The sequence below is a fragment of the Rhinoraja longicauda genome, chromosome 11, assembly GCF_053455715.1.
Source record: "Rhinoraja longicauda isolate Sanriku21f chromosome 11, sRhiLon1.1, whole genome shotgun sequence".
NCBI classification, from domain to species: domain Eukaryota; kingdom Metazoa; phylum Chordata; class Chondrichthyes; order Rajiformes; family Arhynchobatidae; genus Rhinoraja; species Rhinoraja longicauda.
This window is the reverse complement of record NC_135963.1, coordinates 12921331-12939293: the sequence shown is the minus strand read 5'-3', so window position 1 is coordinate 12939293 and position 17963 is coordinate 12921331. Positions and strand designations below refer to the sequence as shown.

Genomic DNA, 17963 nt, shown 5'->3' with positions numbered 1-17963 from the left:
AGAACTAGGGGAGAGGACATGAACTACTCTGTACTGCGCCTGCCTAATAAGATAAATGAATATTACAAAAACGCCCAGCATGACAAGATGCCTCATTTAAATGCACATGCGATGTATGATGTGGGAGGCAACAGGGGCGGTGTCGTTAGATTGAGCACCTCAGTGCTCCGATTGGAAGGAGCCCAAAGGGGAGGAATTTAAGGTGTGACAATTGTAAAGTGAAGTGAATAAAAAGAAGGGATTTTTCCCGACCTCGGTGTGTCTCGATAGGGGACACTCTATTAGCAACTCTGCAGACTTGCAAATAAAATATACTTGTTTCTCTAGATTGTCTCGAGCATCGTGATTGTGAGCACTCACATTTGCATCCCACATCTGGAAGAAAACGATGGGTGACGTTTCGGGTTAGGAACCTTCTTCAGGCTGAAAGTTGGGAGTGGGAGTAAAGAGCTTGAGGCGAGAAAAGACCAGGACTAATCAAAGTCAGCCACAAATGACCTCATGCAGGGCAGGGTGGTGCCTGGTAATCCCATTGCTGGCTAGGGAAGGTGTGATCTCAAGAGCGAAACAATGTGGAGAACTGAAGATAAACACAGAAAGCTGGAGTAACTCAGCGGGACAGGCAGCTTCTCTGGAGAGAAGGAATAGGTGATGTTTCGGGTCGAGACCCTTCTTCAGACTAGTCAGGGGCATGGGAAACGAGAGATATAGATGATGATGGAAAGCGATACAGTAAAGAACAATGAATGAAAGATATACAAAAACGTAACGATGATAATGGAAACAGGCCATTGTTAGCTGTTTGTTGGGTGAAAACGAGAAGCTGGTGCGACTTGGGTGGGGGAGGGATGGAGAGAGAGAGAGGGAATGCTGGGATTACTTGAAGTTAGAGAAATTAATATTCATACCACTGGGCTGCAAGCTGCCCATGCGAAATATGAGATGGTTGTCATAATCACCTGTACAGTTGCGTATTAAAAATGTTCCATCTGCATTTCTGCTCCCATTTATGTTAGTGGAAGACAAGGCAAACATTTTGCAGTAGAATGGAACCAGATGTCTCAGAGCATCCTCTTGAATGACTTAAATTATTATGCTGAATCAGACAACAAAAGAAGGTTTAGAGATGCCAAGACTGTCACATTAAAACTTTAATGAAAGGATTAACAGATGCAAAGGTCGATTCAATAGTAAAAAGAAATTAAATCATTGTGGAAACTGTCTAATTCTTTAACAGATGATGAGACCACCCTCACCTCCACAATCCATAGGAGCAAATTCCTAATGAGTTTAGGAGGGGAACAGGGAAAGGAGTCGGGGGAAAATGGGGGCTATGGGGAGAAATTGGTGCGGCACAGTGGTGCAATGGTAGAGTTGCTGCCTTACAGGGCCAGAGACCCAGGTTCGATCCTGACTATGGGTGCTGTCTGTACAGAGTTTGTTCATTCTATTCTCCCTGAGACTACATGGGCTTTCTCTGGGTGCTCTGGTTTACTCCCACATTCCAAAGACATAAAAGTTTGTAGGTTAATTGGCTTTGGTAAAAATGATAAATTATCCCCAATGTGTAGGATAGAACTCATGTGCTGGGAACGCTGGTCGGCGCAGACTTGGTGCACAAAAGGGCCTGTTTCCATTCTGTAACTCTAAACTAAACTAAACTAAACTAAAATGGGAGGGGGGGGGGGGTGTTTGAGGTTACCTATAATTGGAGAATTCAATGTCATACTGCTGAGTTGTATGCTACCCAAGTGGAATCCCTTCTTTATGTCAAACTGCACGCCTTCTTTACCCTCGTAACTACACCAACACTACCTCTTTTTTTTTGTTTCTGTTGTGAAAGATCAATAACTGTACTTTCGGCCATAGACTAGGATCTGACCAGGATCATTGAAATATTTAGTTGCTTTTAATACAGCTTTTGCATTAAGGGATTTAAAGTGATGGCCAAAAAATTGGCAGAACAGCTTTCCTTGTTCCGACTAATTGCTTTTCTGGCATATTTCCCTTCACTCTATACAGCCTCGTTGTAAACAATTAGGGCAGATTCCTCAGCTCAGTGCCAGGAAGACAATAATTCCCCTCCATTCTCTCCAACAGTGAAATAATCCCACACTGTGGACTAAGGGAATATGGTTAATCTGAATTTCAGCCCCTGCCCTCACGCCCATGTTATTATGCATTGCATGGTGCCCACTCTTTCCTTGCCTTTCTTACACTCATCCACTATACCAAAGCCATTCGATCCATTGATCATTCTTCAGAGGTTGCATAATCGAGGATAAATTTGGCTTCCTTTGCTTGTGCTATCCACACATCAGAGTCACTACATAAGGCTCTATAAGGTGCTGGTCAGGCCGAATTTGGACTATTGTGAGCAATTTTGGTCCCCATATCTGAGGAAGAATGTGCTGGCTCTGGAGAGGGACCAGAGGAAGTTTATGAGTACGATTCCAGGAATTAATGGGTTAACATATGATGAGCGTTTGACGACACTGGGCCTCTACTCGCTGGAGTTTAGAAGGATGAGGGGGGGGGGACCTCTTAGAAACTTACAGAATAGTGAAAGGCCTGGATCGAGTGGATGCGGAGAGGATGCTTCAACCAGTGAGAGAGCCTAGGAAGAGAGTCATAGCCTCAGAATTAAAAGATGTCCCTTTAGGAAGGAGGTGAGGGGTAATTTCTGTAGTCATGGATGGGGAATCTGTGAAATTCATTGCCACAGAAGGCTGTGGAGGCCAAGACAATGGATATTTTTAAGGCAGGGATTGACAGATTCTTGATTAGTACGGGCATCAGGGCTTATAGGGAGAAGGCAGGAGAATAGGAGGGAGAGATAGATCAGCCTTAATAGAATGCAGAGTAGACGATGGGCCGAATGGCCTAATTCTGCACCAGCCACTTATTAATTTATGAACTTATGAGCAACATCCAACTGTACTTTGTGCCCACAATTTCAGTTTCATTGACTGCGATGTGTCTACTGTTCCCATTTCCCCCAAATGTTAATACACTTAAATCTCCTCTTTCCCATGCCTGGTCCTCCAATACCTCTCTTCATACTAACTATCTCCTGCTTTTAAAAGGGAGAGAGTGCTCTCAGTCTATTGAATCACCAAGGGATTCAGTACGGGATAGATTCAAGTCTCTTGCACGCTACTGCAAATTCTCCAGGACTCCACCACTGGACTTAAATGTCCTGTGACGTCGGGGATGACACCAGGTTCGGCAGTGACCACACCGACAATTGCTGTAAAATAGACTCACTTTGGTCACACATCACACTTTTCTCCTAAATTACATTTCGTCTGGTCTTCTCTCAAACTTTTGTCCAACACATTTTTCAAGTCCCCCATTTTCGGAACTCGTTCTGCTGCAAGGTCATTGAATTGAAATGTGAACTTTGCTTCTCTCTTCATAGATTCTGCTGGACCTAATGAGTCCCACTGTACGTTTTCTGTTTTTTAGTTCAGATTAATAGCATCTACATTTGTTTTGCTTTTCAAATTGATAAATCTATTATGATTTTTAAATTATTTTTTTGTTTTATTATGTGTTATAGTTTGACTTTATGTTACTAATAGAATACACTATTCTTACAAATCAATTTAGTGTGTGTAAATATTGATTATTTCTCTTTATAATTTTAACTTTCCCTTTCGTTTTACATAACTGGTGTTTCAAATTAGAATGATTCCCAGGTGACCATAATTTTTTTGCCGTAAGATCTGTAGTGTCTTGAGCAAATAAAAGTTGCTCTATCTGTATTTTGATTTCTGGGTCATAGAGTCATGCAGCACAGAAACAGGACCTTTGGTCCACTTGCCCACACCCACCAAGATGGCGTCCTGAACTGATCTCATATGCCTGCCTTTGCCCCATATCTCTTTTCCTTTCCATGAACCGGTCCAGATATCTTTTCTACACTGCAATTGTACCCACCTCTACAATCTCCTCCGAGAGCTCATTCCATATACCCACTACACGCTCTGTGAAAAACCTGTCCCTTGCGTCTGCTTTAAATCACCCTCAACGTATGCCCTTCAGTTTTAGACACCTGTACACTGGAGGAAAAAAAACCTGTAGGCATTGAATGCAGGGGTGAAAGACGTGTAAAGGATAGAATATATAGAAACATAGAACATAGGTGCAGGACTAGGCCTTTTTTCCCTTCGAGCCAGCACTGCCATTCAAAATGATCATGGCTGATCACCCAAAATCAGTACCCCGTTCCTGCTTTTTCCCCATATCCCTTGATTCCATTAGCCCAAAGAGCTAAATCTAACTCTCTTTTGAAAACATCCAGTGAATTGGCCTCCACTGCCTTTTGTGGCAGAGAATTCCACAGATTCACAACTCTCTGGGTGAAAAGGTTTTTCCTCACCTCAGTCCGAAATGGCCTACCCCTTATTCTTCAACTGTGACCCCCTGGTTCTGAATATAATCAGACAAAAGCAAAAATGCAATGTAAAGTAGTGGCCTGGAAGAAGGGAACTAAAAAAATATATGGGAAGAGGATTGTGGAGAGGGATATGAATTGGCTGGACATACAACAAGTTTATATCATGTGCAGCGATCAGAGAACGATAGTGTTTAACAAATTCTGTGGGGTAAAGAAAGGTCACCAGATGATGTCGGAGCATTTTTGGAAAGTTAAAGTACAGAGTAGAATTTCTGCAACTTAGGAGATGGGGGAGAGGATGTTTAAAATGTTGACTAGATGGGATGGAGAAGATGGGGGGAAAAAGGAGGAAGAACTGTCGGGGGAGAAGATAAAACAGGGAGAGGTGATGGAAAGAGCTGGAACAACACGACTGAGGAAGACTGGAGTGGAAGAGGGTGGAATTGGAAATGAGAAAAATGACTGAAGTGAAAACTCACAATTCATTAATATTAATCAGTATTATCCCAAATAAATTAATTACAACCAGAATTACAATATGGGTTAAGATAGAAAATGGACGTTTTTAACTCAGGTTAGTAAATGTTTCATTTTTTGAGAATTTTCCATAAGCGATTTTCTCTGTAAGTTAAAAACATCCATTTTCTATATTAACCCATATTGTAATTGTAGTTGTAATTACTTTATTAGCCAAGTATGTAAACATACAAAGAATTCGATTGCCAACAGTCATACAAAAAAGCAACAAGATACATAACCGCATATAAAATCAAACATAGACTTAAACAGCCACCCCAGCGGCATGTGAGAACGCCCAGGGCACACAGCATAAGCAGAGACCCACAGCCATCAGTTCAGTCCGGGCCACACACACGCTCCTTCACCGTGATGTGACCAGAGTTGTACCGACCGCTGTCACTCCCTCTGCAGTCCCTGTCCGCCCGAACAGTCAGAAAGCCGTCCACACTCGCACCAGACTCCAGGATGTTCTCATGGCGCGATGTCCCCGCAAAACACCGAGATCACTGCACTCACGGCACCCCCTCCGAGTCCCCGCCAGCGCAGGCAGCTCGTTCATCTTGTTTTTCGGCGACCTCCCATTCCCCACTGTGATGGAAGGCAATAACTTATACCTTCTTCCTCCTTTTCTCCCGCGGTCGGGGCAATCAAAACTTCCTCAGTCGGGGCGATCGAAGCTCCCGCAGTCGGCGATCGAAGCCCCCGCATCGGGGCGATCGAGGCTTCCGCGATTGGGGCGGTAGAAGCTCCTGTGGTTGGAGCTCCCCAGTCGATCCCCAACAAGGGGACCACCAGCTCCACGATGTTAAGGCCGCAGTGCGGACGGATATACGATACGGAAAAAGTAGCATCTCCGTCGATGAAATAAATAAAAAAGGTTTCCCTCCCCCCTCCCCCACCCCCACATAATACAAAAACTAAAGATACACCAAAAAACATACAAGTAAACACAGACCAAAACAGCAAAAGAAGAAAAGAGACGAGGCAGGCTGTTGGTGTGGCTGCCATGAAGGAGCAGAATTGGTACGTTCGGCCCATTGAGTCGACACCGCTACATTCACTAATGGCTGATCTATCTTTCCCTCTCAAATCCATTCTCCTGCCTTTTCTCCATCACCCTTGACACCCACACTAATCACAAATCTGTCAATCTCCACATTGGCTTAAAAATAGCCAATGACTTGCCCCCATGAGCTGCCTGTGGCAATGGATTCCACAGATTCACCATCCTCTGACTAAAGAAATTCCTCCTCATCTCCTTTCTAAAGGTGCGTCCTTTCATTCTGAGGCTACGACCTCTGGTCCTAGACTCTCCCACTCATGGAAACATCCTCTCCACATCCACTCGATCCAGGCTTTTCACTATTTGAATCATTTTGCTCCATCTACCCTTGCTGTAATTCTTTCATTTCATTGAGTGAATACCTTAACCATAATTAAACTAAGATACTGTGTACAGTCATTAACTAATACATGAAATATGCTATTATTATTATTATGATATTGAAGAGTGTTTGAAAAATATATGGGAGGTTTTGCATGACACTGAATATGTGTAAGTCAGTCCATCGTAACCCAGAGAGCCCCTGTATCTGAAAGGTAATTGCGCTGGATAAATGAATAAAATCTAGTGGGGAGAATGTTAAAAATAACGAGAGTTGTGGAGTTAATGAATTGAAATAGTGTTTATATATTAGGTATGTAATTAAATAAAGATCCAAGCTTCAGACAACAAATTAATTAATGACAAGCGATTCTCTTGGGGAAACTAATTGAAGACTGGGCTTCCCTGGGGAAATTAATTAATTAAAGAGAGAAGGTTCTTTGGGGGATTATAAAGATCGGTCACTTGAGTAAAATTAAATACAGGACTGTTGCGTGCTTGGTTGGCACTGCCAACGGATTTTGCTGGGGTGGCTGTAAACAGAATGAGAACAATTCACAAGTGATAATAGTAGAATGAGGCCATTCGGCCCATCATGTCCACTCCGCCTTTCAATTATGGCCGATCTATCTCTCCCTCCTAACCCCATTCTCCTGCCTTCTCTCGATAACCACTGAAGCCCATACTAATCAAGAATCCATCTAAGGTAGACACAAAATGCTGGTGTAACTCAGCGGGACAGGCAGTATCTCTGGAGAGAAGGAATGGGTGACATTTCGGGTCTAGACCCTTCTTCAGACTGATGTCAGGGGAGTGGGCGGGACAAAGATAGAACATAGTCGGAGTAAGACTGGTGGGAGAACTGAGAAGGGGGAGGGGATAGAGAGGGAAAGCAAGGGCTATTTGAAGTTAGAGAAGTCAATGTTCATACCGCTGGGGTGTAAACTACCCAAGCAAAATATGAGGTGCTGTTCCTCCAATTTGCGTTGGGCCTCACTCTGACAATCAAGGAGGCCCAGGACAGAGAGGTCAGATTGGGAGTGGGAGGGGTTCAAGTGCTGAGCAACCGGGAGATCAGGTAAGTTAAGACGGACTGAGCGGAGGTGTTCAGCTAAACGATCGCCGAGCCTGCGCTTGGTCTCGCCGATGTAGAGAAGTTGACACCTGGAACAGCAGATACAGTAGATGAGGTTGGAGGAGGTGCAAGTGAACCTCTGCTTCACCTGGAAAGACTGTTTGGGTCCTTGGATGGAGTCGAGGGGGGAGGTAAAGGGACAGGTGTTGCATCTCCTGTGGTTGCAGGGGAAAATACCTGGGGAGGGGGTAGTTTGGGTGGGAAGGGATGAGTTGACCAGGGAGTTTTGGAGGGAATGGTCTCTACGGAAAGCAGAAAAGGGTGGAGATGGGAAGATGTGGCCAGTAGTGGGATCACGTTGGAGGTGGCGAAAATGTTGGAGGATTATATCTATCCCTGCCTTAAAGATATCCATTGACTTGGCCTCCAGAGCCTTCTGTGGAAAAGAATTCCACAGATTCACAAAATGTGCATGGGTGGGGTGGAGCGAGAAGGTTGGAGCAAAGATACTAGAGGAGCAAGATGAACCACTCCTTCGAAATCGCCTATACTGAAGTGTAGTACGCAAAGGAGCATAACGTCCGCCATTTTAGTAGGCAAAACCCGCCGTTGCTATGCCTCTCGTAGTGTAATCAGTGTTTTGGGAGAACAGTATGTGTGATGATACCATAAAAATGCAGAATATATCTCATCTATCAATTCACCGATTTTCTTTTTAAATGATCAGGTAGATGCACAGTTTCTCGCCCAAAGTAGGGAAATCGAGAACCTGAGGGCATAAGTTTAAAGTGAAGGGGGAAAGATTTGATAGGAATCTGGCAGGTAACCTTGTTCACATAAAGGGTGGTGGGTAAATGGAATGAGCTGCCGGAGGAGGTGGTTGAGGGATATGGGCCAAACACAGGCATGTGGGACTAGTGTAGATGGGACATGTTGGTTGGTGTGGGCAAGTTAGGCCAAAGGGCTTATTTCCACATTGTATAACTCTATGACTCAAAAGCAGACAAAGAGTCCATCTGTATAAAAATTGGATGATAATGGGGAATAGCAATAGGAGCAATTTGATCTTTTAAGTGTGAGAGGGTAAGGGAAGTAGTAATATGTTGAACCTAGGCATAAAAAGAAGGTACAGTATACAATAATACCCTTCCTTGAAGTGAATACAATGCTTTTGTCTTTGATCTTTGTAAGACTGGCTAGCTCGACTGGATTCAACGTGATCTATCCTTTAAGGGATTGGACAGGCTCGATGCAGGAAAAATGTTCCCCATGTTGGAGGAGTCCAGAACCGGGGATCACAGTTTAAGAGTAAGGGGTAGGCCATTAAGGACCGAGATGAGGAAAAACTTTTTCACCCAATGAGTTGTGAATCTGTGGAATTCTCTGCCACAGATGGCAGTGGAGGCCAATTCACTGGATGTTTTCAAGAGAGAGTTAGATTTAGCTCTTAGGGCAAACGGAATCATGGAATATGGGGATAAAGCAGGAATGGGGAACTGATTTTGGATGATCAGCCATGGTCAGATTGAATTGCCTACTCCTTGCCTACAGTTCTGGTCACCACATTATAGAAAGGATGTGATAGCTTTGGAGAGGGTGCAGAGGAGATTCACCAGGATGCTGCCAGGGATGAAGGGCCTCGGCTATGAGGAGAGACTGAGCAGACTGGGGTTGTTTTCCCTGGAGCAGAGAAGGCTGAGAGGGGACATGATCGAGGTGTACAAGATCATGAGGGGCATAGATAAGGTTGATGGCGGGGAACTTCTTCCACTGGTGGAAGGTTCAACAATGAGGGGACATAGATACAGGGTAAGGGGAGGAAGGTTTCGGGGGGATGTGAGAAAGAACTTTTTCACCCAGAGGGTGGTTGGAGTCTGGAACTCACTGCCTGGGGTGGTGGTGGAGGCGGGAACACTCACAACGTTTAAGAGGCATTTGGATGGGCACTTGAAATGCTACAACATTCAGGGCTACGGTCCAAATGCGGGAAAATGGGATTAAAATTAGACTGTGTTTGGTAACGGGCGGCGCGGACACGATGGGCTGAAGGGCCTCTTTCTGTGCTGTAGGACTCTGACTCTATGACTCCTGCACCTAGTTTCTATGTTTCCTTCTGGATCATCCTACCTTGTCCTAATATCCATGTGGACAACATCCACCACTCTTTCCATATCAGTCTTTTTGGTACCCCTTCAAAAACTCAAAATTTGTTAAGCACAAATTCTCATGCACAATGTCACATTGACCATTCCTAATCAGTCTGAAGAAGGGTCTCGACCCAAAACGTCACCCATTCCTTCTCTCCAGAGATGCTGCTTATCCTGCTGAGTTACTCCAGCATCTTGTGTCTCTCTTCGATTTGAACCAGCATCTGCAGATCTTTCCTGTGCATTCCTAATCAATCCTTCCCTTTTCCAAATGCATGGCTCTCAGAATCCCACGCCAATAATTTACTGATTATTTCTGATGTTTAGCTCACTGGTCTTTAGTTCCAATATGTTTTCCCTGCAGCCTTTCCTAAATAATGACATAACATTAGCCACCCTCCAGTCTCCAGACAACTCACCCATGGTTATTGACACAAATAACTGCACCAAGGGCCAACACAATTTCTTCCCAGCTTCACAACAATATCCTCGAATATATTTGTGTAAGAAAATAACTGCAGATGCTGGTACAAATCGAGGGTATCACAAAATGCTGGAGTAACTCAGCAGGTCAGGCAGCATCTCGGAGAGAAGGAATGGGTTTCAGGCAGCATCCAGGAGAGAAAGTCTGAAGAAGAGTCTCGCCTCGAATATATTTGATCAGGTCCAGGGGATTTATCTGCCTTTATTTTTTTGAAGATCCCCTGCTCCTCTTCTGTAATATGGACTCATTGGAAGACATCACTATTGGCTTTCCCGAGTTCCTGAGCAGCCATGTTGTGGTTAAGCATTTATTTTTGACCTTTGGAATTTTAATCATTAAGGGGGTGAAAAGGTGCAGAAAGAAATCCTCGGAAACAGTTCTCAGCTATTGGTGGGTGTCAAAAAGCCAGATATAGCAAAAAGCCCCCAAAAAAATAGCTAAGGTAGGTCACGCTGTGTAAAATCATACAAAATTAAAATATACATCACTGTTCCCCATAAAGGAGTGGTGGGTATTGAGAGTATTTATAGATGCTTTAAAAGAAAATCACATTGCCGCTGGTTAATTTAAAAAGGAGTGTTGTTCATATTGGCCTTTTTACTGTACTGGGCACATCAAAATATATTGCTGTTTGTTCATTCATTTAGTATTTCATGGAAAATATATTACTTGAAAGGAGAGAAGGCAGGGAGATGGTGGTGGGGAGCGGTACTTCACTTTAATGTTTTGTTCAGCAATGGTTGACATTTCTTTCAGCATCGTCTTTCACAGCTTTACAGGAGTCTAAAGATATTCAGCTCTGAAGCACAGATAAACTGTAATCAAATCTGGATAGATTAAAGAGTGCATCTCACTTTGACTTTCAAAGTAGAAATATCGGTTTCTTCTATTTCAGATGTTTGTAATTGAAACAAACTGACAATAAATCATTGAGTTTTAAATGTGGATATTAACAGTGCTGTAAATATATTGAGGAGATACAGAAATGCTGCTGCTGTATTTGTTTGAATAGTTTCCAATTGGAAGTGCCAATGTAGCTTAGGTCTGTACATAAGATGATGGGTTAATGAATATTTAAATGTTCGCATCACACAGCATGATACAGTTAGATCCCGTCTACAAAAGATAAATTGGAAATTGCCAAATACAAATGGAACGCTGTACCTGTGATGATATGTTATAATTTATCTTTGGCTCGTTGAAAAAGGAATAATTTACATAAATGTCAGTTCTTTTTCAAGCATAAAGAAACATCTTTTTTTTTTTAGTCCAGACTACCCTTATCTGTTTATCAGTATTTTGGGAGTTGGTAAGAAACATAGAAACATAGAAAATAGGTGCAGGAGTAGGCCATTCGGCCCTTCGAGCCTGCACCGCCATTCAATATGATCATGGCTGATCATTCAGCTCAGTAGCCTGTACCTGCCTTCTCTCCATACCCCCTGATCCCTCTAGCAAAAAGGGCCACATCTAACTCCCTCTTAAATATAGCCAATGAACTGGCCTCAACTACCTTCTGTGGCAGAGAATTCCACAGACTCACCACTCTCTGTGTGAAGAAATTGTATTGTCATTAAAAAAACTAAATTGAACGTAAGTTAACATAAAATCATAGTCATAGAGTGATACAGCGTGGAAATAGGCCCTTCAGCCCAACTTGCCCACAACTGCCAACATGTCCCAGCTACACTAGCCCCACCTGCCCACGCTTGGGCCATATCCCTCCAAACCTGTCCTATCCACGTACCTGTCTAACTGTTTCTTAAATGTTAGGATAGTTCCAGCCTCAACGACCTCCTCTGAGCTTGTTCCATACACCCACCACCCCTTGTGTGAAAAATCAGATTTTGTGAAGTTGCTTACTAGGGTTTTGGGGGGTTTTTTTGTAATTAAAAAAAAAATTATTTCCAATTTTTGATTTACAGGCACTACATGGACATTCAGTTACTGGGGATCCTGAACTGCCTCTTTTCTACACACCTATTGATCTCGTGGACATAAGCGTGGAGGTAGCTGGGTTGAAATTCCTGAATCCCTTTGGATTAGCCAGTGCCACTCCGACCACTAATTCTGCAATGATTCGGAGAGCTTTTGAGGCTGGCTGGGCCTTCGCTCTCACTAAAACCTTCTCGCTGGACAAGGTAAGAAGGCATAAAAGTAAATGACCAGTTTGAAATCTTCTGATGCAGTCGCAAAGGTACACATATTCAACACCTTGTGACAGCAGACAATTATTATAATATTGTAATAAGACTTGTATTTCCCTGTATGTATTGCTATCATGCGGAGATGATTTGATTTTTCAAAAGACTTTCCATGTAATTTAGGAAATTAATAAGAACCCATGTCAATTTACTCATTCTTCATGGGAGGAATAGATCGGGTAGACACACAGAGTCTCTTGCCCAGAGTTTGGGAATCAAGAATCAGAGGGCATAGGTTTAAGGTGAAGGGTGAAAGATGTTATAGGAATCTGAGGGGTCAGGCAAAGGGTGGTGGAATAGGTGTATGGAATGAGCTGCCGGAGGTGGTAGTTGAGGCTGGGACTATCGCAATTGGACAGGTACATGGATTGGACAGGATTAGAGATATATGGGCCAAATGCAGGCATGTGGGACTAGTTTAGATGGAACATGTTGGTCAGTGTGGGCAAGTTGTGTTCAAAATCACAAAAGATTAGAGAGTTAGATAATTTCAAGTACGCACCATGAATTCCAAACAATCCACATCAAAACTGGACTCTACAATTAGTCTAGATGCTATCCCGAGTCCACACTCATTCAAACATTTTCTGTCCTTTGTATGTAGCTGGAATGCACCGACTGAAAGAGGGATGTAAGCAGATTAAATAGAACTATTTAAGAGTGAAATGGTTAAATATTTACTGGACGATGATGAAAGAGCAGCCAGGCACAGTGGCATTGTGTGTGGTACCATTCAATTTGTGTGGTAGAATGCTGCTATAAAAATGAAAACAGCGGGCATAATTAAAAGAGTGCGCAGGAAGGAACTGCAGATGCTGGTTTAGGCCGAAGATAGACACAAAATGCTAGAGTAACTCAGTCTGTCAGACAGTGTCTCTGGAGAAAAGGAATAGCTGGCATTTCAGTCTGAAGAAAGGTCTCGACCCGAAACGTCACCTGTTCCATTTCTCCAGAGGTGCTCTCTGACCGGCTGAGTTACTCCGGCATTTTGTGCCTATCTATAATTAAAAGAGTGATGGCTCAAAACGGATATGAATAGATGAGGCTGTTTGCTATTACTTTGATTAGATCGCAATGTCAATGTCAAGATGATAACTCTATTGACAGGGGCAATATTTTAACGTAATAATTTTTAAGTAGCCAGAATGATTAACCTGCAAGCTTCTGTATTGAGACATTATTTGATCAGAGAGGAGAATAATTTGTCATCTCTAAGTTTGCCCTTAAGTTTGTTAAATGGCGATAAATATGGTTGTGCCGTTAGAGCAAGGATCAGAATGACAGACATTGCATCGTCGTTGAAATTCATTGGGAATGTCTTAATTGGGATGCTTATTCCAACATATCCTGTATGCTTGATTTGATTATTTAGTATTAGACAAACATTAGAAAGTCCTTAATAAATCTAGAAATAAGCCATTCCAAATCCATGAAATACAAACTGTCCAGAAATTCAGTTCTACAGAGGTTTTCTCTGTTATGAGTTCTCATACTGCCAGCTGTTAGTCTGGCAGCTGCGACCTTCAGATCTAACTCTTCTGAGGACATTTTGAAGATAAAGAATGGGTCGCCTGGGCTTATACTCACTGCAATTTAGAAGGATGAGAGGCAATCTTACTGAAACATATACAATTCTTAAGGGATTGGACAGGCTAGATGCAGGATAAATGTTCCCCATGTTGGGGGAGTCCAGAACCAAGGGTCACAGTTTAAGAATAAGGGGTAGGCCATTTCGGACTGCGATGAGGAAAAAACCTTTCACCCAGAGAGTTGTGAATCTGTGGAATTCTCTGCCACAGAAGGCAGTTGAGCCCAATTCAATTGATGTATTCATGAGAGAGTTAGATATAGCTCTTAGGGCTAACGGAATCAAGGGATGTGGGGAGAAAGCAGGAACGGGGTACTGATTTTGGATGATTAGCCATGATCATATTGAATGGCGGTGCTGGCTCGAAGGTCTGAATGGCCTAGTCCTGCACCTATTATACCATGATACAAGCAGCACTCTTCCAGCTACAGGGAAGTATTGCTACTCAGTGAATAGATGCCGCAGAGATGGAAGGAGCTAAAAGAGTTCTCCGAGATCGCCAGGAGGATTTGGTTAAACAGAGGTGGAATGCCACACACTAAGGAGGCATATTCTTTGTAGAAGTGGGGCAGAGCTAAATTCCAGGTTCTGCACTCAAGTTCTTTTGATAGGAAATAGCCTGGAAAGTCTCTGTTATGAGTAACTCTATGTGAATGTAATCTGTAATGCCTCGACTTTGGTGAGGCCTGCAATGTGAGTCAGACCCTGTGCCTGCTTTCCCTGTTCCCGATGAACTGCAGGAAAAGTAGATAAATCCTTGAGCAAGGATAATCCTAATCCACAAGGAGTAGAAAATTGGAAGACTTGAGACTTCTCAAGACTAGGATGACATAAAGTGGCCTCCACAGGCAAAACAATATTGGCACATGTTAGTGCCCTTAATTGAGTACAGGTTGCATACATGTAACCTGAAGAAAGGGTTCCGACCCAAAACGTCACCTATTCCCCAGAGATGCTGCCTGACACGCTGAGTGACTCCGGCATTTTGTGTCTCTCTTTGGCCGACATTTCCTTGATTCCAGCACATCGTGGAGTGACATGACCAGAAAGCAAGAGTTTCGGCACAAGTGACGTCGACAGAGCCAAGTGAAGAATTGAAGTGAGGATCAGTGACTGAGTTGTGCCACAAACTACCAGGCTGGAATATTCAACAATCTTTTACAGCCCTCTTAACCCTCTCTCCCCTCCCCCGCACTTAGACTAGAACCTATTTCCCTCCCACTCCCACACCATTCACATTCTTTCCTCTGGATACACAATTCGCAACTCTTCAATCCTTTTGTCTCACACCTTCTGTCAATAGACAATAGACAATAGGTGCAGGAGTAGGCCATTCAGCCCTTCGAGCCAGCACCGCCATTCAATGCGATCATGGCTGATCACTCTCAATCAGTACCCCGTTCCTGCCTTCTCCCCATACCCCCTCACTCCGCTATCCTTAAGAGCTCTATCCAGCTCTCTCTTGAAAGCATCCAACGAACTGGCCTCCACTGCCTTCTGAGGCAGAGAATTCCACACCTTCACCACTCTCTGACTGAAAAAGTTCTTCCTCATCTCCGTTCTAAATGGCCTACCCCTTATTCTTAAACTGTGGCCCCTTGTTCTGGACTCCCCCAACATTGGGAACATGTTTCCTGCCTCTAATGTGTCCAATCCCGTAATTATCTTATATGTTTCAATAAGATCCCCCCTCATCCTTCTAAATTCCAGTGTATACAAGCCCAATCGCTCCAGCCTTTCAACATACGACAGTCCCGCCATTCTGGGAATTAACCTAGTGAACCTACGCTGCACGCCCTCCATAGCAAGAATATCCTTCCTCAAATTTGGAGACCAAAACTGCACACAGTACTCCAGGTGCTGTCTCACCAGGGCCCGGTACAACTGTAGAAGGACCTCTTTGCTCCTATACTCAACTCCTCTTGTTATGAAGGCCAACATTCCATTGGCTTTCTTCACTGCCTGCTGTACCTGCATGCTTCCTTTCATTGACTGATGCACTAGGACACCCAGATCTCGTTGAACTCCCCCTCCTCCTAACTTGACACCATTCAGATAATAATCTGCCTTTCTATTCTTACTTCCAAAGTGAATAACCTCACACTTATCTACATTAAACTGCATCTGCCATGTATCCGCCCACTCACACAACCTGTCCAAGTCACCCTGCAGCCTTATTGCATCTTCCTCACAATTCACACTACCCCCCAGCTTAGTATCATCTGCAAATTTGCTAATGGTACTTTTAATCCCTTCGTCTAAGTCATTAATGTATATCGTAAATAGCTGGGGTCCCAGCACCGAACCTTGCGGTACCCCACTGGTCACTGCCTGCCATTCCGAAAGGGACCCATTTATCCCCACTCTTTGCTTTCTGTCTGTCAACCAATTTTCTATCCATGTCAGTACCCTACCCCCAATACCATGTGCCCTAATTTTGCCCACTAATCTCCTATGTGGGACCTTGTCGAAGGCTTTCTGAAAGTCGAGGTACACCACATCCACTGACTCTCCCCTGTCAATTTTCCTAGTTACATCCTCAAAAAATTCCAGTAGATTTGTCAAGCATGATTTCCCCTTCGTAAATCCATGCTGACTCGGAATGATCCTGTTACTGCTATCCAAATGCTCAGCATCTTCCCCACCACTGATGTCAGACTAACTGGTCTATAATTACCCGTTTTCTCTCTCCCTCCTTTCTTAAAAAGTGGGATAACATTTGCTATCCTCCAATCCACAGGAACTGATCCTGAATCTATAGAACATTGGAAAATGATCTCCAATGCTTCCACTATTTCTAGAGCCACCTCCTTAAGTACCCTGGGATGCAGACCATCAGGCCCTGGGGATTTATCAGCCTTCAGTCCCATCAGTCTACCCAAAACCATTTCCTGCCTAATGTGGATTTCCTTCAGTTCCTCCATCACCCTAGGTTCTCCGGCCCCTAGAACATTTGGGAGATTGTGTGTATCTTCCTCAGTGAAGACAGATCCAAAGTAACGGTTTAATTCGTCTGCCATTTCTTTGTTCCCCATAATAAATTCCCCTGCTTCTGTCTTCAAGGGACCCACATTGGCCTTGACTATTTTTTTCCTCTTCACGTACCTAAAAAAACTTTTTCTATCCTCCTTTATATTTTTGGCTAGTTTACCCTCGTACCTCATCTTTTCTCCCCGTATTGCCTTTTTAGTTAACTTTTGTTGCTCTTTAAAAGAGTCCCAATCCTCTGTCTTCCCACTCTTCTTTGCTATGTTATACTTCCTCTCCTTAATTTTTATGCTGTCCCTGACTTCCCTTGTCAGCCACAGGTGTCTCTTACTCCCCTTAGAGTCTTTCCACCTCTTTGGAATAAATTGATCCTGCAACCTCTGCATTATTCCCAGGAATACCTGCCATTGCTGTTCTACCGTCTTCCCTGCTAGGGCCTCCTTCCAGTCAATTTTGGCCAGCTCCTGCCTCATGCCTCTGTAATCCCCTTTGCTATACTGTAATACTGACACTTCCGATTTTCCCTTCTGCCTTTCCATTTGCCCAGCAAAAGAAACCCCTTGTCATGTGCTCACCTATTACCTGCCACGCTTTGTCCTGCCCATCCTCTCTTCTACCTTTCTCCCCCCCCCCCCCCCAAAATCAGTATGAAGAAGGATCTTAACCTGAAATGTCACCTATCCGTGTTCGCCTGACCCACTGAATTACTCCAGCATGTTGAGCCTTTTGGTTATAAAACCATCATCTGCAGTTCCTTCTTTCTACGATATCTTACACTCATTCAGCAAACCATTTCTTCAAAGCAGTCGATGTGCTGGCCATGGAGTTGGAATGGCAAAAGCCTGCTTACTGTGTTTGTACGTGGGTGTTATTACATTGTACTTAGAATCTCCCAACTTTGGTCAGATGTCTACTGTGTTAACGACCTGACCAGCAATGGATCAAAGATCAACCCAGGTGTGTTTAATCCTGCTACTTCAACAATTACTTCAGGCTCTGTTTAAATTATTTTAAACTAATTCGGGTGATCCGACCTTGACACGACTGATTTGTGACCAGCGGCAGTTCATTGGAGACACACAGGTGCACTCAGCTCTGCTGCACTAATTAGTTAATTGTAGACAGCAGCGGCCAATCGAGTGAAGCCAATTTAAAAGTAAGACCAAGGCTAT

At 43.6% G+C, this 17963-nt stretch overlaps 1 protein-coding gene across 2 annotated transcripts in view; it reads left to right on the top strand.

The window, feature by feature from the left end:
* Positions 1 to 17963, top strand: part of LOC144598302 (dihydropyrimidine dehydrogenase [NADP(+)]-like) — a 658512-nt gene that overhangs the window by 356653 nt on the left and 283896 nt on the right. For both annotated transcript variants that reach the window (XM_078408282.1, XM_078408283.1), the window contains exon 13: positions 11937 to 12152. In XM_078408282.1, the coding sequence (XP_078264408.1) occupies positions 11937 to 12152 (216 nt within the window). The remainder of the gene's footprint in view (positions 1 to 11936; positions 12153 to 17963) is intronic.